This window comes from Oncorhynchus kisutch, linkage group LG5, assembly GCF_002021735.2.
Source record: "Oncorhynchus kisutch isolate 150728-3 linkage group LG5, Okis_V2, whole genome shotgun sequence".
Taxonomy (NCBI): domain Eukaryota; kingdom Metazoa; phylum Chordata; class Actinopteri; order Salmoniformes; family Salmonidae; genus Oncorhynchus; species Oncorhynchus kisutch.
In genome coordinates, this window is record NC_034178.2 from 14,328,617 (window position 1) to 14,348,010 (window position 19,394).

At 42.5% G+C, this 19,394-nt stretch overlaps 2 protein-coding genes across 7 annotated transcripts in view; both read left to right on the forward strand.

Moving 5' to 3' along the window:
• Nucleotides 1–13,446, forward strand: part of pdxkb (pyridoxal (pyridoxine, vitamin B6) kinase b) — a 35,031-nt gene extending 21,585 nt beyond the window's left edge. The window contains exons 5-11 of one of the 2 annotated variants that reach the window (XR_004209956.1): nucleotides 890–924; nucleotides 2,207–2,292; nucleotides 4,110–4,155; nucleotides 5,920–6,031; nucleotides 6,159–6,295; nucleotides 6,721–8,177; nucleotides 9,946–9,995. Coding sequence is in view for 1 of the 2 variants with exons in the window: in XM_020482385.2 (XP_020337974.2) it covers nucleotides 890–924; nucleotides 2,207–2,292; nucleotides 4,110–4,155; nucleotides 5,920–6,031; nucleotides 6,159–6,295; nucleotides 8,111–8,177; nucleotides 9,946–10,064 (602 nt within the window). In the remaining variant the exon portion in view is untranslated. Of the gene's footprint in view, nucleotides 1–889; nucleotides 925–2,206; nucleotides 2,293–4,109; nucleotides 4,156–5,919; nucleotides 6,032–6,158; nucleotides 6,296–6,720; nucleotides 8,178–9,945 lie in introns of both variants that reach the window. The other variant, XM_020482385.2, reaches the window with a different exon arrangement.
• Nucleotides 13,447–14,741: 1,295 nt separating this feature from the next.
• Nucleotides 14,742–19,394, forward strand: part of LOC109890692 (1-acyl-sn-glycerol-3-phosphate acyltransferase gamma) — a 31,884-nt gene continuing 27,231 nt past the window's right edge. The window contains exons 1-2 of one of the 5 annotated variants that reach the window (XM_031824547.1): nucleotides 14,766–15,087; nucleotides 16,732–16,886. The gene's annotated coding sequence lies outside the window, so the exon portion shown is untranslated. Of the gene's footprint in view, nucleotides 15,088–15,304; nucleotides 15,355–16,731; nucleotides 16,887–19,394 lie in introns of those variants that run through there. The other 4 variants (XM_031824541.1, XM_031824546.1, XM_031824540.1 and 1 more) reach the window with 4 other exon arrangements.

Genomic DNA, 19,394 nt, shown 5'->3' on the forward strand with positions numbered 1-19,394 from the left:
TGAGCTCAATTTCAAGTCTCATAGCAAAGGGTCTGAATACTGTAAATAAGGTATTTTTGAAATAAAGCATTTTTGTTGTTGATAATTTATCATTATGGGGTATTGTGTGTAGATTGATCAGGAAAATGTTTATTTAATCCATTTTCGAATAAGGTTGTAATGTACTTTCTGAATGCACCGTATTTTGTATTAATTTAACCTATTTTGAGGAAGGGTTACTGGGTATGTTGTTGCTATGGTTGCTCAATAGGGACAAACAACAGTGATATTACTGCTTCTTCCCCCTTTTTTCAAGTAAAGGTCTTTAGGGAGTATGCGAGCTCAGACGTTTGTTTCTCCTAACTGAGTTCTCCAAGAAGCAAACTGAACATTAAGTATGCGGACGCCTTAAGCCCTCTTGCTGCGTTTAGAAAAAGCGCTGACAGGACAATTGTGTCTGTTTCAGCGAGTCCAAAGGAAATCATTCTTCATTAAGCTGCTAATTAAGATTAAAGTTGACATCATTTAATAACGCCCATGCATTTCCATGGAAATTAGTTGAACAACATGTAGGAGCGGGATGAAATAAACTGCTGTAGCGCGTGTTTACAGTCTGTTCCAGAGGACAGTGTCGTATGCATTAGTGCACAACATAGCAACACGTTTTGCAACGGAAAATGAAAACAAGAATTTCTTTGTCCATGACTTCCATCCACATTTCGTCCCGTTATCCTCCGTTTTGGCGTCTAGTGAATACGACCCAGGTGTTTTGACGTAATTAGCTGATGATGAACATAATCGGAAGACATCTTGGGTCAGCTTCACTTCGATGCAAAACATCTGTAATGTCTGTGTGAAACCTGAGAGATCTGTGTTAAGAGGTTGAGCGTGTTCTCGTTTGCCTTTTCAGTGTGTGACCCGGTGCTGGGGGACCATGGCTCCATGGTGAGTACTTTGTGTTTTTGTGTTACGCTGCCTGTATTTCGTATGTCTTATTGAACAGAGCAGAAAAGACTATGAAAATATAATAGTGGGTAAGATTGGAAGAGTTCATCATAGACAGTGGGTCGGATTTGAACCCACACTGACATTGGTAGGTATGTATCCTACACAATCCAGGCCACCAGAGAGTACTGTGCCTTTAATGGGTGATCAGATGGTACTAGTAAGTGATGTCACTACTCCTGCTCAATCTCATTCAATGGGGCAACGCTGACCTTCAGCTTTACCTGAACCAATGAGTCAAACCTAAGACCCCGCAGCCACACTGAGAACACATAAACGGAAATCCTATATGCATTCATCGATTGCCTGTTTTTGTCTGTCAGGCAAAAGTTCAATTCAAGTCAACTATTTTCGGATGTAAAAAGGCATATTGAGCACTTTTTGATGGATAACGATCTCCGTTGTCCGTTGGAAAACCACTGGCAAATTTTTCAGACACAAAATCCCCGACTGCGGACTTAGAACCCCACTTTCACTTTCTGTTATCCCTTGTCCTTTCTCTGTCTGTCTCTCCCTGTGTCACTTCCTGTCCCCGTCTCTCTCCCTCTATCTCGCTCCCCCACCTCTTACTGGAATCTCTTCTTTTCCTTTATGGGCTGAGCATCAGGGATCAGTCGACATGATGTCATTGTTGCATCATGGTGTGGGTGTGTGTGTGTGTGTGTGACGTGCGTATGCGTGTGTTGTGGATTGGGGAAGGATAGACCCCATCTCATTTCACAGTGACAGATGAAATTAGCATGAGCGGAGCTGCCCTCGCTGTCTGTACAGAGAGAATTATGCGGAATAATTTGCTCGATTGTGACTCACTGTGCGTGCGTGCGCGTTACAGTGTGCGTGTGTGTGCGTACACTAGTATTTGTGTGTGTGTGTTTGATTAGGTAGAGAGAGCAGAAGGGCATACATGCATAATGTTTGTTGATGCATATAGTGACATTGAGAAAATGGTGTGTATACTTGTTGTGCTCATCATTCTGATTTACTCAATACATCCATCCTTTCCTTGTTATGCATCTCAGTAGTCTAAAGTTGCTTCCTTTCCTCATCCCCTTTTTTTTTGTCTGCTCTGATCTGAGCCAGGCAGAAATTTCAGCTCGGTGTAGATAAATAAGGGCTGATGAGGAGAGGCAGTCACTCCAGGTGATTGAGATGCACCCTGTGTGTGTGTGTGCGTGCGTGCGTGGCTGCTCACCGGTACTGATGTGTTTCTTTCTGTCTCCAGTACGTTCCAGAGAACCTGCACCCAGTCTACAAGAACAAGGTGGTGCCAGTGGCCGACATCATCACACCCAATCAGTTTGAAGCAGAGTGCGTAGTAGTGAACCTATACAGCTGCTGTGTGTGTGTGTGTGTGTGTGAGAGAGAGAGACGGAGAGTTAAATCACCACAGGGACTGTATCGTATCTGTTACTATCACTAAGCCTCGTCCACATCCTAATCAGCTACATTGATGTCATTTTACTCAATATCCTATCAACTGATATGCAGATACACCAAAGGCCTATGTATGGCGTGTAAGATGTCAGTAAGATGGCTGCTACGCTGAGTGATACCCAGTCACTCCTCTCTGTGTTTGTCTGCTTGTCTTTTTGTCTGCATTCCTCCATCATTTTTCCTGTGTTGGTTTGTGTGTGCTGTGTTGGTTTGTGTGTGCTGTGTTGGTTTGTGTGGGCTGTGTTGGTTTGTGTGGGCTGTGTTGGTTCGTGTGGGCTCTGTGTTGGTTTGTGTGTGCTGTGTGGGCTGTGTTGGTTTGTGTGGGCTCTGTGTTGGTTTGTGTGTGCTGTGTTGGTTTGGTTTGTGTGGGCTGTGTTGGTTTGTGTGGGCTGTGTTGGTTTGTATGGGCTGTGTTGGTTTGTATGGGCTGTGTTGGTTTGTGTGGGCTGTGTTAGTTTGTGTGGGCTCTGTGTTAGTTCGTGTGGGCTCTGTGTTGGTTTGTGTGTGTGCTGTGTTGGTTTGTGTGTGCTGTGCTGTGCTCGTTTGTGTGGGCTCTGTGTTGGTTTGTGTGTGCTGTGCTGGTTTGTGTGGGCTCTGTGCTGGTTTGTGTGCTGTGTTGGTTTGTGTGTGCTGTGTTGGTTTGTGTGTGCTGTGTTGGTTTGTGTGTGCTGTGTTGGTTTGTGTGGGCTGTGTTGGTTTGTGTGTGCTGTGTTGGTTTGTGTGGGCTGTGTTGGTTTGTGTGTGCTGTGTTGGTTTGTGTGTGCTGTGTTGGTTTGTGTGTGCTGTGCTGGTTTGTGTGTGCTGTGCTGGTTTGTGTGGGCTCTGTGTTGGTTTGTGTGTGCTGTGCTGGTTTGTGTGGGCTCTGTGCTGGTTTGTGTGTGCTGTGTTGGTTTGTGTGTGCTGTGCTGGTTTGTGTGGGCTCTGTGTTGGTTTGTGTGTGCTGTGTTGGTTTGTGTGTGCTGTGTTGGTTTGTGTGGTCTGTGTTGGTTTGTGTGTGCTGTGTTGGTTTGTGTGTGCTGTGTTGGTTTGTGTGTGCTGTGTTGGTTTGTGTGGGCTGTGTTGGTTTGTGTGGGCTGTGTTGGTTTGTGTGGGCTGTGTTGGTTTGTGTGGGCTGTGTTGGTTTGTGTGTGCGCCACTGCTTCTCCCCTCGCTCCTTTCAACCCTACTTCTAAACCACCTCCTCTGCTCATCACTGCAATCCCAGGTCTACCGGTGCACAGGGTCCCTCTGGTGGATACCCAGGGAATGACAGATGAATAATAATATACTGTACGTTGTGTCTTGAGGTGTTTCCACAGCCTAATGATAGTCTCAGTCGTTTAGCTTGGAGATGATGGCGTAAATGTTGCTCACTGTCTCTCACTATGGCCACTAGAACACTATAGTAGAACACTAAACAGACTCTTCCTTAGACTGTTTGTCGGTTGCTGTTTACAATGAATGTGGTGTTAGTGTCAAGCAGAGGAGGCTGGTGGGGGGAAGCTATAGGAGGACGGGCTCATTGTAATGGCTGAAATGGATTCAATGGAACGGATGTGTTTGATACCGTTCCATTTATCCCATTCCAGCCATTACAATGAGCCCATCCTGCTATAGCTCCTCCTCCCACCAACCTCCTCTGGTTACAAGGTTAAATTAGCATGGGCATGTTTGTGTGTGACCTTATTAATGTGCCCGTGTTTGTCCTCCAGGCTCCTGACAGGGAAGAACATTAGCACAGAGAAAGATGCAGTGGAGGTGAGTCTTACCATAGACCATGCAACATATATATTATGTTGCAAAGTTGTCCTCAAGTCATGTCAAACTTTGTCCATAATCCATGGGCCATGTTTGAATACCAATAAAATGGATTCTTCCTTCCTTGAGGTATTCACTGATATGTAAGTAAGCAGATGGCATCCCCCCCCATTGTTTAAAAAAAAGATATATATTTTAAGGAGAGTGGAACTTTTACCATATGTTTTATGCTTTATTACACTGAACTAAAATAAACACAACATGTAAAGTGTTGGTCCCATTTTTCATGAGCTGAAATAAAATATCCCAGAAATGTTCCATACGCACAAATATGTTTACATCCCTGTTAGTGAGCATTTCTCCTTTGCCAAGATAATCCATCCAACTGACAGGTGTGGCATATCAAGAAGCTGATAAAATAGCATGATCATTACACAGGTACACCTTGTGCTGGGGACAATAAAAGGCCACTCTAAAATGTGAAGTTTTGTCACACAACACAATGACACAAATGTCTCAAATTTCAGGGAGTGTGCTATTAGCATGCTGACTGCAGGAATGTCGACCATAGATGTTGCTAGATAATTGAATGTTAATTTCTCTACTATAAGCCCCCTCCAACATTGTTTTAGAGAATTTGGCAGTTCGTCCAACGGGCCTTACAACCGCAGACCACGTGTAATCACGGCAGTCCAGGACCTCCACATCCGGCTTCTTCACCTGCGGGATCGTCTGAGACCAGCCCCCTGGACAGCTGATCAAACTGTGTTTGCACAACCGAATAAAAACGGTCAGAAACCGTCTCAGGGAAGCTCATCTGTGTGCTCGTCATCCTCACCAGTGTCTTGACCTGACTGCAGTTCGGCGTTGTAACCGACTTCAGTGGGAAAATGCTCACCTTCGATAGTCACTGGCAAGTTGGAGAAGTGTGCTCTTCATGGATGAATCCCGGTTTCACATCTGTACCGGGCAGATGGCAGACAGTGTATATGGCGTTGTGTGGGTGAGCGGTTTGCTGATGTCAACATTGTGAACAGAGTGCCCCATGGTGGGGTTATGGTATGGGCAGGCATAAGCTACGCACACAGAACACAATTGCATTTTATTGATGAAAATTTCAATGCACAGAGATACAATGATGAGATCCTAAGGTCGGTCCATTGTCGTGCCATTCCTCCGTCACCATCACCTCAAGTTTCAGCATGATAATGCACGGCGCCATGTCGCAAGTATCTGTACACAATTCCTGGAAGCTGAACATTTTGCAGTTCTTCCATGGCCTGCATACTCATACCAGCCATGTCACCCATTGAGCATGTTTGGTATGCTCTGGATCGATATGTACGACAGAGTGTTCCAGTTCCCGCCAATATCTAGCATCTTCACACAGCCATTGATGATTAGTGGGACAAAATTCCACAGGCCACAATAAACAGCCCTGAACAACTCAATGCGAAGTAGATGTGTCGCGCTGCATAAGGGACATGGTGGTCACCAGATACTGACCGGTTTTCTGATCCACGCCTCTACCTTTTATTTTAAGGTATCTGTGACCAAATCTGTGTTCCCAACAAGAGTGGAGACGGGGATTGAAGCCCTGTCTCTGCTGGGGAGGCATGAATATGTGCTGGGTGTTACCAACTCAACCATGGCTCTGCACAGAAGGGTGCATTTTTTAAGTATGTGATTTTGAATAGGGAGGTGGCTCCATTAAATGTAGCAGGAAGTTGACCTTTTTCCCCTGGCTGCTGCCTCCTTCCCCAGGTGATGGACCTGCTCCATAAGATGGGTCCTGACACGGTGGTCATCACCAGCTCTGACCTGCCCTCGCGTCTGGGTGACCGCTTCCTTGTGTCCCTGGGCAGCCAGAGGACGTGTAAGTGTGTGTGTGTAGTCAAGGGTGGGCAAACTAACAATGACAATGAGTAATTGATGTAACTGTCATGGTTATATGTCCCATCTGTGAATCATTGGTGTAACATTTCCTCTTCTTGCATCTCCAGTGATGCCTGATGGTACCAAGTCCACCCAGAGGGTTCGTATGGAAATCCCCAAGGTGGACGCTGTGTTTGTGGGGACAGGGGACCTTTTTGCTGCGATGCTGCTGGCCTGGACTCACCACTACCCCAACGACCTCAAGGTCTGCAGTGTGTACTAAAGCCAGTTATAAAACCTAGAGGGCTCATTTGGCACAAAATACTGTGATTGTAAGGTGTAGGGTGAAGTTGCCCCTAGACTTTTGGTCACCAACCAAAATGCAAGCCGAGATCTACCACTCAGATTATACAAATAAAAAAAACGTACGCCTATGCAATATTAACCAATTAAAAACTGTTCTGTAGTAATGAGGTTTGTGCAGTAGGCTATAGGCCCAATACATTATCACTGCATATTGGCTACACTTCAATTGCCCTGCCAATGTTGTTCTTCTAAGGCCATTTTTAAATGATCTACATTTTTAAATGTAGGTATATGATCACACTGGTAAGAGATCATTTGTTGTATTCCTTGTGAGGCACAGCTGAGTGAGCATAATAATTTGGTCTTTTTTTGTTTGTTTACTAGACTGATGGCCTGCATCTGATGGTCAATCTGAGGGGAGGGAGGGAGCAGCGTTGAGGCTGCCTCTTTCCCGACTCACCGTCTCTCCTCTCTCCCTCCCTCCGCTCGGAAAAGGGGACACTGTCTTCCAGCTGATGGTGAAACTCAAGTCGCACTGCATTATTTCTGCCTCATGCACCAATTCATGTTACTCCTATGACCACAGAAAATGAAATATTCCTTGATATTAAAAAGACCGCTAAGCCGCTAATAATAACAACGCAAGCTTATCGAAACACTTTGCGATACTCATTTATTGCAGCTGCAGTGCTGGTTGTAGTGAGTGGAAGTAGGGAGAACACACATTTAATGACTTTTAAAACTGTTGAACAAAGTGTTGACAGTGCTGAATAACAACTTAAACAGGAACTTACTTACTTATAAAAACATCAGCACTTTGCTGTATTCTTTGAGTCTCTCTCTAGTCGTGGTTTTAAACGTTTTGAAATCTCACATTAGCAACTTTGCTGTGCGTTCGAGGCTTCCTTTTACAGTCTATGGCGCAAGGAAACTGTAGACATGGAGATTTGAGCTATGTGATTGGCTAGTGGTAGACATATGGGTGCACTTGATTTGCTCTCTGGGCCTGCCGGGTAGGCGGAGTTCTACCTTCAGACACGTGAAATTGTTCAAAATGGTAACACTTTGCCATACCGGCGCTAGGGCTGCTGAATCAAGTGCACCTACCGCCAACAGCATAAAACTTTTTTTTTTTAAAGAGGAACGCAAGGCTTTATCATTGGGTTTTTTACAGAAATGTTTGGTGATCGACTAGGAATGGCTTGGAGATGGACCAATCGCGATCGACCGGTTGGTGACCACTACCCTACATGCTGATCTTGAGTCAGTTTTGCATTTCCCCCACTAATGGTTAAGATTGGGGAAGGGGAAGATCATCCTAGATCTAGGGGAAACTTCACCCCGGAGTGTGATAGTAATGGCCTTCCATGGCGCTGCCCATGCTGTCATAGAAGCAATCAATAGAATAGATTGGAGGTGCACCCTCTAGGTTTTATAGCTCTCTCTTGTATAGCTGAAGCTCACCACTGATACTGTCAGCATCATACTTAGAATAATAGTGATCTCAATCAGTCAGCTACGTTCCCACCATTCAAACTTCCCCCATTCTCAAGGTAAGGTCAAACTTGATAGGTGTGGTATGCTGGAGCTCTTACCAGTATTTAAAAAAAATTGTCTGGACCACTGAAGGGGTGCTCAGTCCTAGGATTTTAAAACCGCAATTGTAAAAGAAAGACCGGGATGGCAGCTTAATTTCCTTTGAAAGTTTCAACATTGCTTTGACAAACAAGTCTCTCTCTGTCTCTCTGTCTCTGTCTCTCTCTCTCTCTGTTAGACTGCATGTGAGAAGACTTTCTCAGTCATGCATCACGTTATCAAGAGGACCATCTCCTATGCTCACGGTAAGACAAAAGCAAGCATCATTTTACTCACTGTAAGAAGTGTTTGTGTGTACAGTGGGGCAAAAAAGTATTTAGTCAGCCACCAATTGTGCAAGTTCTCCCACTTAAAAAGATGAGAGAGGCCTGTAATTTTCATCATAGGTACACTTCAACTATGACAGACAAAATGAGAAGAAAAAAAATCCAGAAAATCACATTGTAGGATTTTTTATGAATTTATTTGCAAATTATGGTGGAAAATAAGTATTTGGTCACCTACAAACAAGTAAGATTTCTGGCTCTCACAGACCTGTAACTTATTCTTTAAGAGTCTCCTCTGTCCTCCACTCGTTACCTGTATTAATGGCACCTGTTTGAACTTGTTATCAGTATAAAAGACACCTGTCCACAACCTCAAACAGTCACACTCCAAACTCCACTATGGCAAAGACCAAAGAGCTGTCTAAGGACACCAGAAACAAAATTGTAGACCTGCACCAGGCTGGGAAGACTGACTCTGCAATAGGTAAGCAGCTTGGTTTGAAGAAATCAACTGTGGGAGCAATTATTAGGAAATGGAAGACATACAAGACCACTGATAATCTCCCTCGATCTGGGGCTCCACGCAAGATCTCACCCCTTGGGGTCAAAATGATCACAAGAACGGTGAGCTAAAATCCCAGAACCACACGGGGGGACCTAGTGAATGACCTGCAGAAAGCTGGGACCAAAGTAACAAAGCCTACCATCAGTAACACACTACGTCGCCAGGGACTCAAATCCTGCAGTGTCAGACGTGTCCCCCTGCTTAAGCCAGTACATGTCCAGGCCCGTCTGAAGTTTGCTAGAGAGCATTTGGATGATCCAGAAGAAGATTGGGAGAATGTCATATGGTCAGATGAAACCAAAATATAACTTTTTGGTAAAAACTCAACTCGTTGTGTTTGGAGGACAAAGAATGCTGAGTTGCATCCAAAGAACACCATACCTACTGTGAAGCATGGGGTGGAAACATCATGCTTTGGGGCTGTTTTTCTGCAAAGGGACCAGGACGACTGATCCGTGTAAAGGAAATAATGAATGGGGCTATGTATCGTGAGATCTTGAGTGAAAACCTCCTTCCATCAGCAAGGGCATTGAAGATGAAACATGGCTGGGTCTTTCAGCATGACAATGATCCCAAACACACTGCCCGGGCAACGAAGGAGTGGCTTCGTAAGAAGCATTTCAAGGTCCTGGAGTGGCCTAGCCAGTTTCCAGATCTCAACCCCATAGAAAATCTTTGGAGGGAGTTGAAAGTCCGTGTTGCCCAGCAACAGCCCCAAAACATCACTGCTCTAGAGGAGATCTGCATGGAGAAATGGGCCAAAATACCAGCAACAGTGTGAAAACCTTGTGAAGACTTACAGAAAATATTTGACCTCTGTCATTGCCAACAAAGGGTATATAACAAAGTATTGAGAAACTTTTGTTATTGACCAAATACTTATTTTCCACCATAATTTGCAAATAAATTCATAAAAAAATCCTACAATGTGATTTTCTGGATTATTTTTCTCATTTTGTCTGTCATAGTTGAAGTGTACCTATGATGAAAATTACAGGCCTCTCTCATCTTTTTAAGTGGGAGAACTTGCACAATTGGTGGCTGACTAAATACTTTTTTGCCCCACTGTATATGTGCTTCGTGTTTAAGATGCTTGAGCGTTCATTTGCTCCTTCTGTCTTTGTTTTTCTCTTTCGCTGGGTGATTCCCCCCCCCCCCCCCTCATCTCCTTCTCTCTGTCAGATTTAGCAGGGCCTGGCCGAAAACCCAGCCCGCCTCAACTGGAGCTGAGGATGGTTCAGAGTAAAGCAGACATTGAGGACCCCGCCATCGTGATGGAGGCTACTGTCCTAAACCTATAGAGCCCCCACCCCCAATCCCCCCCCCCCCCGCGCCACAACCGCACAATGTATAGGTGTTGTACATTTTGATCTGTAATGTGACATTGCCTTAGAAATCTCTTACAGAGCACAACATTTCCATATGAGGAGACTTAGCAGGGTATGGATGGACAGATGGGGGGGGGGGGGGGTGAGCAGAGGAGGGGAAGACCTGAGTGGGCCGGAGTGGGGGCTACTGCACTCAGACACCTCTTTTCGACAACCTGGTCTCTCTCGGTCTCTCTTTATCTCTCCCACTCCCTCTTTGAGCTTGCCTAACCTCTTGGTTTGTCCTGCACACACAGCTTCACAGCCCAGGCCAGCCCAGGCCTAGACTATTCCAAGGCCAGGCATCACAGGGCTTAGGCCTATTGGAGTTGCAGCACTAGCTAACTACGGTGGGAATGTGGTGGCTCAGGCTAGCTAAAGCCTAGGCCGAGGTTATATCTGGCCTGCAAAAATCAACCAATCAACAATCTGTCAATCAATCAAGCCTTGTGAAATATATGCACAGCTGAGGGCAGAATACTGATCAGGGATAGGATAGACTCTGAGGCACTTATTTGAGTGGAGGAGTGGTGGTTTATAAACGTTTTACCTCATATGTCACAACAGGACAATGGTTTTGGGTATGTTGATTCTTAAATCAATTGTCCATGTTCGGTGCTTAGATCATGATCAGCGTATGATCATTGTAAGCACGTCACTAACTTTGTGGTTGTACGTTTTTGTGTGTTGTTTGTTATTTACAATGTGTGAAATGCTGGAGATCTATCATTTCAACATTTGTTGATGTATGATCCATGTGTGTTCAAATTTCAATGTTATTGGAATTACCATGCGTATGTCTTTTATTTGTCTTCTTAATTGGTTGCAAGGACTAGCAAGGATAATCTACACTGTTCATTTTATACATACAAATTAATCAAAACATTCATATATACTTTTTTATGTGTTTGTATATTTACATATCTTGGGCAGATATAATATTGATATGGTTTCTCTGTCTGTACCAAACTTGTGAAATCAAATTATGTTAGAGAGTGCCAAACTGGCTGTTTCCTGAAACAGACATGAAATTGCAATAAAGTTAATATGATTCCTGTTATTTAGCCAACTTGCTGTAAGTTTTCTGTCTTCCCCTGCTTTGTGGGGAATTCTCCATATCTTACGCTCTGTTCTGAAGAATGAACAATGTGGAGAAAGCTGATTTGATCTTTCTGGTGATGCTATGTTACAACCATTTCTCCTCAGGCGGGGGAGTGTCCGTGTGCAGGACCAATCAGGGGTTAGTTCTGCTCTGACTGACATGTACTTCTCAGCTTTTCATGAAACCAGTGAACTGTTTAATCTATGTTCCAATTGTGCGTTACTGTACATTTGTGTGTTTGCGTGTGTGTGTGTGTGTGTGTGTGTGTGTGTGAGAGTATGTACATGTATGTAAGTGTATATTTCCTCTGTAATGGGGTTTGGGGGTTTTAGGGGAGGGGGTTGGGGGTTTTAGGGGAGGGGTTGGGGTGGGGGGAAACTAGTTTTAAAAAATAAATTAAAAAAGAAGAGAAGCAATGACTTATCATCCAGAAACTAGCCTTTCCGGTGCTCTCGTAGGAATAGCCCAGCTGCTGACTAAGTCGGTGGTGGTGAGGTTTGTTGGCTGTGCCAGCTTTTGAACCCAAATACTGTATGTGGGCATTGAACTCCCAAACGGAAGCACCTAAAACTGCCATTGAGTGGTCCGAGTGTGTACTTTGAGTAGGAGCTTGGGGGAGTTGGATGGTCGAGGCTGTCTGTGTCTTCGGACGATATATATATATGTTGGTCTGAAGTGGGTTGCCTTTCAAAATGGAGTCTGGTCACATAACTAAATCTTCAGCTCCTCCAGTATTCTGTGGGAAACCATGGAAACAACATATTGACTGTTGTTGCAGCAATGTTTTAACACATTCCCTGGGGGAAACGTAGAGGGATCATTCACGGTGGATTACAAAATGTATGTTATTTATACATATATAAAGTATATGTATAAATATGTCATGTACTGTGGATCATGAATCTGTGCTAAAGATATTGCCAATTTCTGAAACATATATTTGAGGGCGCTGCCTTGAATCAGATAGGACATTCCGAAGTATCTTCTTCCTTAATATTCAGCCAATAGCACGTGCAGTAGTGGTGAAACAAAAACAAAATGGGTTAAGGATGATTGTTGACATGTAACGGTGTGCAACATTTTGTGTCTTGGTCTAGACAAAATGAGAAAAAAATGCCCATGTAGGGCATTACATGTCAACAATCATCCTTAACCCATTTTGGGGGTTTCACCACTACTGCAATCGAGCCACGTGCTATTGGCTGAATATTAGGGAAGAAGAGATTTTGGAATGTCCCATCTGATTCAAGGTAGTGCCTAGTTAAATAAAGGTTAAATATATCAAAGTAATAAATATATATTAAAAAATAAATAAAAGATGTTTCTTTGTTTGGACCACTGTGTTTGCTGTAGTGTTGGCTCTCTCCTAAAATAGTCCCTTTGGCAAAGTATCATAACATATACTCTTGCCATGTGTATACAAGAAACAGTAGGCAACACTAGAATATTAACCATGATGTCAGTACAGAAAGGGAGATCTTTGACTAATGCAGCATTCGTGACCAAGTGGGAGGTGGGAATTTAGAAGTTGTGAAGTCGTAAAAAACGAGTTGGTTGCAATTTCCTGCTTTGAACTCGTCGAAACGCTGATTGACTAATGGCCAACAAGCTGCAAAAACCATAAACTAAAAATACAGCTGTCACGCTTGTAAACAAATTATAGTGTTCAAAAACCATATTAATAGATTTTTTATAAATAATGTTTTGTTGCATTTAACTGCCGGAAATGCTATTATCGAGGTTATATCCTTAGTAGATGATGTCAGCATGTAGGAGAATGGGGAGCTCAGGATGGTGGACAAGTTTCCCACAAGTAATTACCAGTTGGAGGGCCGTTCAAGTGGATTTTTCCCAGTTGTATGTGGTAAATTCCCACTTCTCACTTGGTTACGAATGCAGCATTAAGCGCAACTGAGTGCCCCCTACTACCCCCTGCCTTTGTAACTGTATCTGTCCCTTAGTGGTTTTAACAGTGACCAGTCTATGCTTGGCTCTTCTTTTGTTTTGTTCTTATGTTGAAGATGTTCTTTTTACATTTTCTTTTCTCAATGGGCAAACAATGAAATGTGTTAACTGTTTGGTAAAGTTTTTAGTGCTTCGTTTTTTGAGCCTGAATATTTTATAACATGTTACAATGAAGATTGTAGTGTACAAATCCACATTTATAATATATGATATGTATGTTATGATGCAATAAAAATAAAGTAGTGATTATATTATATCCATCTGCTTTTTTCTGTAAGTAATGAGTATCAACACACTGCCAAAGGAAGGGGCCGGTCAAGGAAGTCCATAGTTGGCTGAAACTGAAAGTATGTAAAAAAATAAAATTATACAAATGTAACAGATGCAAAAGAAAATGTCTATTTCAAATAGACAGGTTTTGCATTTTGTACATTCAATATCGGGTAACTAACTTTCCTGGTAACATATCCCATACGATGCTTGTCATGTACGTAAGCCAATGCATGCCTATCAGGGGACACTTTACTACAAGCAACTAATATGAATATTAGTTTCCTCCAATACGACAGACAAACAAAGGTTGACTATTTCATTGAATTCATGAACATGACACTGGTAGGGTGCTTGTCAAAAACGGTATTCTGTATATCTGTATTGCATGGTCAATGAAAGATCATACTCACATATGCTGTCTACCTATACTCAACTGAACACAGGTATACCAGTTTGCACCTAGTTAGAATACCTAAGATGATACCTATAGGCAGTGCTTGACTTGGACTTAAATAGGTGCCGGTACTCATTTTGGGTGCCGGTACTATTTATATTTAGGTGCAAGAGCTCCACAATACTTTTGAGATAATATTATATAAGAGGAACAAGAGCTCAAGCAGTAGAACATTTGAGGTGCCGGTTCTTAGCTCCTTTGGCAGTGTGAGGTCCTGCCCAAGTCAAGTACTGCCTTTACACCTACTTTCTGGAGGGTCTTCAGTACGGTCTGTTGAAAACTGCATTCCTTCTCACTGCATGGGGTTGTCAATTAATGATCATAAATGTTTTATGTGTGTATACCTCAGTTATTATAAGACACAACACGCATAAACAGCTTGTGGAGAACATTTCAAATCAGAGCATTTTGCCATGGAAACCAAGATGACATAACTCTGTGGCCTAACATATTCAGAATGAAAAGAGTCACAGGGATATCTATCTGCATTACAATTCCGTCACAGGTGTTGGGAGAGAAAGGGGACATAATGGAAACGCTGGCTTGTTATCAGAGAGGAAGAGGCAAAGCGAGAGTGTTTACTCGCTGCCAAAGAGGTCGATGAGAGAGTCAAATTTGGTCAACAAAAAAACTATGAATTTGCTACGTGAGGCTTATTTGATCCAATATAAGTTCGGTAATTGTTAGGTTGTTACGGGTGCACTGATATAATTGGATGCACGTAGCATTTCGGCAGAAAAAACATCAACTTTATATCCGAGTTGTGTCTATGGTGTTGTGACTGTTGTGCACACGCGTATCTGGCCTCTCATTGGCTAGAATGGTCCCACCTGATCTCGCCACCTCCCGCCTGCCTTCCATCTTTGAGGACACGTATTACCATTGTTAGAGCGGTCACTCGATTATCTTGGAAATATAATAGATACTCTTTATTGTTTTGCATTGTTTCCAGGGGGACAGAGTTTGTGGTTGGATAGACAGGAAGTTGCATGTTTCACAGAAGGATGTAGCTAGCTAGCTAAAAGATAAACCTTTATATTGAAAAATAAATGCGTCTATGACTCTGTGGTGCGAAGACACCAGTGTTATTTATGTGTTGAGTTGAAAACCAACGCGTTGGATCTGTTTGGTAACATTACTCGTCGTCGGGATCCAGAAATCAGGTAACGTTAGCTAGCTAAAATGCTATCCAAGTTAGCAGAGGTGTAAATAATATTTCTGTTGCAAAACCTTTACTCAGACGGAAAACCTAAACCAGAGTTTCTATTGGACAAATGCAAGTAGGTCCCGCCTCATTTCCGTTTGGTTGGTAAACGGTTTCCGTAATGAATACACCCCTGGTTAACTAGATAGGTAAAACCACTGCAGTAGCTAGCTAACATGCCACCTAATTTAACATATCACTGCATAGCAGTCTGGACTCAGGTTTGGTAGGTATGACCACAGTATGTGAGCGGAGCGTGCCCAATTTGACTGGAGCGCAGAACGAGTTTTCCAAGGCTGGAGCTTCGGCCTTCTCCAGTAGCGCTCACGCCTCTATCACACTGGGTGTTTTTACATTTTGGTACCAGAAGTATATTCATTTCCAATGGCACGCTGCGTTTGCCTTACAGCATTGCGTTGCAGAGGCAGTTGTTGTAGTACGTTCTGTGTGGCAGTTCTCGTCTCCTAACTCCGCCGCATTGTTCTCAACACCAATATGCTGGTTAACTTTGCTATTAGGCACATAGCAACATTGTCTAGGTAAAGGCACCTATTCAACAACACACTGATGTTTCAGAACCACATACAGCGATTGTTATCCAACACAGGAGAACGTACATTTGTTATAAAATAATATTATTTTTATTAGTGTTGCACCATTGTTCTTACATAAGGTAGGCTAGTGGTTAGCGCATTGGGCCAGTAACTGAAAGGTTGCTGGATAGAATCCCTGAGCTGACAAGGTAAATATCTGTCGTTCTGCCCCCTTAGCAAAGCAATTAACCCAAAGACGTGGACGTCGATTATGGCAGCCCCCCCCCCCTCTCTGATTCAGAGGGGTTGGGTTAAATCCGGAAGACACATTTCAGTTGTACAACTGACGAGGTATCTCCCTTTCCCTAATCATATACAATTTCAGTATCACATGTCTTAGTGATGGACTGCACCACCCCCACGGCATCCACAGTGGATTAGTCCACTCAGACAGGCGCGAATCAGACATGTCTTGTAGAGGTCGACTGATTCAGATTTTTCAACGCCGATACCGATTTATTGGAGGAACAAAAAAAGCCGATCCCGATTAATCAGACATTTTTTTTATAAAAAAAGAAACGTTCTCTCACTGTCAACTGCGTTTATTTTCAGCAAACTTAATAACCTCTTGAAACTAGGGGGCACTATTTGTATTTTTTGGAAAAATATCGTTCCCAAAGTAAAACGCCTATTTCTCAGGACCAGATGCTAGAATATGCATATAATTGACAGCTTAGGATAGAAAACACTATAAAGTTTCCAAAACGGTCAAAATATTGTCTGTGAGTATAACAGAACTGATATTGCAGGTGAAACCCTGAAGAAAATCCAATCAGGAAGTGCCTCTTATTTTGAAACCGTTGTGTTCCTATGTACCCCTATTGACCATCAGAGTGATTCTTGCGTAAAAGACAGAGGTAGTCATTTTTCCTCTCGCTATACTGAAAAGCCAATTGTCCCAGTTGATATATTATCAAATAGATATTTGAAAAACACCTTGAGGATTGATTATAAAAAACGTTTGCCATGTTTCTGTCGATATTATGGATATAATGTAGATTTTTTTTCAGCGTTGTCGTGACCGCTATTTCCGGTGGATTTCTCAACATAACGTGACCAACAAACGGAGGTTTTTTGGGTATAAAAATAATCTTTATGGAACAAAAGGAACATTTGCTGTCTAACTGGGAGTCTCGTGAGTGAAAACATCCGAAGATCATCAAAGGTAAACAATTCATTTGATTGCTTTTCTGATTTACGTGACCAAGCTTCCTGCTGCTAGCTGGACATAATGCTATGCTAGGCTATCGATAAACTTACACAGACGCTTGTCTTGCTTTGGCTGTAAAGCATAATTTCAAAATCTGAGATGACAGGGTGATTAACAAAAGGCTAAGCTTTGTTTCACTATATTTCGCTTGTGATTTCATGAATATGAATATTTTCTAGTAATATTTTTTGACCGTTGCGCTATGCTAATTAGTGTAGTTGATGACAATTCCCCCGGATCCGGGATGGGTAGTTCCAAGAGGTTTTGTGTAAATATCTGTATGAACATAACAAGATTTAACAACTGAGACATAAACTGAACAAGATCCACAGACATGTGACTAACAGAAATTGAATAATGTGTCCCTGAACAAAGGGGGGTCAAAAAAGTAACAGTCAGTATCTGGTATGGCCACCAGCTGCATTAAATACTGCAGTGCATCTCCTCATGGACTGCACCAGATTTGTCAGTTCTTGCTGTGAGATGTTACCCCACTCTTCCACCAAGGTGTCTCACAGTACATACATTGCAATTTATTGCCCTGGCCACTTCTGCAGTCCTCATGCCTCCTTGCAGCATGCCTAAGGCATGTTCACGCAGATAAGCAGGGACTCTGGGCATCTTTCTTTTGGTGTTTTTCAGAGTCCATAGAAAGGCCTCTTTAGTGTCCTAAGTTTTCATAACTGTGACCTTAATTTCCTACCATTGGTAAGCTGTTAGTGTCTTAACGACCGTTCCACAGGTGTATGTTCATACATTTTTTATGGTTCATTGAACAAGCATGGGAAACAGTGTTTAAACCCTTTACTATGAAGATCTGTTAAGTTATTTGGATTTTTACGAATTATCTTTGAAAGACAGGATCCTGAAAAAGGGACGTTTCTTTTTTTGTTGAATTGTAATAATGACAATTCCAACAATACTAAATGAACACTTTTTTTATTTTAACTTAATATAATACATAAATAAAATCAATTTAGTCTCAAACACATAAGGAAACATGTTCAATTTGGTTTAAATAATGCAAAAACACAAGTGTTGGAGAAAGTAAAAGTGCAATATGTGCCATGTAAAAAAGCTAACATTTAAGTTCCTTGCTCAGAACATGACAACATATGAAAGCTGGTGGTTCCTTTTAACATGAGTCTTCAATATTCCCAGTTAAGACGTTTTAGGTTGTAGTTATTATAGGAATTATAGGACTATTTCTCTCTATACCATTTGTATTTCATATACCTTTGACTATTGGATGTTCTTATAGGCACTTTAGTATTGCCAGCCTAATCTCAGGAGTTGATAGGAAAACAAAACGTTTATTCTTTCAGTGAAATCTAGAACCGTTACGTATTTTATTGAACGGGTGGCAACCCTAAGTCTAAATATTGCTGTTACATTGTACAACCCTCAATATTATGTCATAATTATGTAAAAATCAGGCAAATTAATTACGATCTTTGTTAGGAAGAAATGGTCTTCACACAGTTCGCAACGAGCAAGGCGGCCCAAACTGCTGCATATACCCTGACTCTGCTTGCACTGAACGCAAGAGAAGTGACAATTTCCCTAGTTAATATTACCTGCTAACATGAATTTAATTTAACTAAATATGCAGGTTTAAAAAAATATACTTGTGTATGGATTTTAAGAAAGGCATTGATGTTTTCGGTTAGGTACATTGGTGCAACAACAGTGCTTTTTTCACAAATGCGCTTTTGTTAAATCATCACCCGTTTGGCGAAGTTGAAGTAGGCTGTGATTCGATGATAAATTAACAGGCACCGCGTTGATTATATGCAACGGAGGACAAGCTAGGTAAACTATTAATATCATCAACCATGTGTAGTTAACTAGTGATTATGTGAAGATTGATTGTTTTTTATAAGATAAGTTTAATGCTAGCTAGCAACTTAACTTGGCTCCTTGCTGCACTCGCGTAACAGGTGGTCAGCCTGCCACGTGTAACTGATGTGAAATGGCTAGCTAGTTAGCGGTGGTGCGCGCTAATAGCGTTTAAATCAGTGACGTCACTCACTCTGAGACCTTGAAGTAGTTGTTCCCCAAATCTTTTCAGTCTCCTGAGGGGGAAAAGGTGTTGTCGTGCCCTCTTTACGACTGTCTTGGTGTGTTTGGACCATGATAGTTCGTTGGTGATGTGGACACCAAGGAACTTGAAACTCATGACCCGCTACATTACAGCCCCGTCGATGTTAATGGGGGCTTGTTCGGCCGGCCTTTTCCTGTAGTTCACAATCAGCTCCTTTGTCTTGCTCACATTGAGGGAGAGGTTGTTGTCCTGCCACCACACTGTGCCGAGAGGGGGTTCTCTGCTGCTGGCCTGCACCATCTCATGGGCCTGAAGCAACAGACTCTGTAGACTGAGCCTAGTAAGGCATTTTTAATTTAATTGTAAGTATTTCACTAATTATTTAATACAACAAAATGTTGTTTAAATGCTGAGCGCTT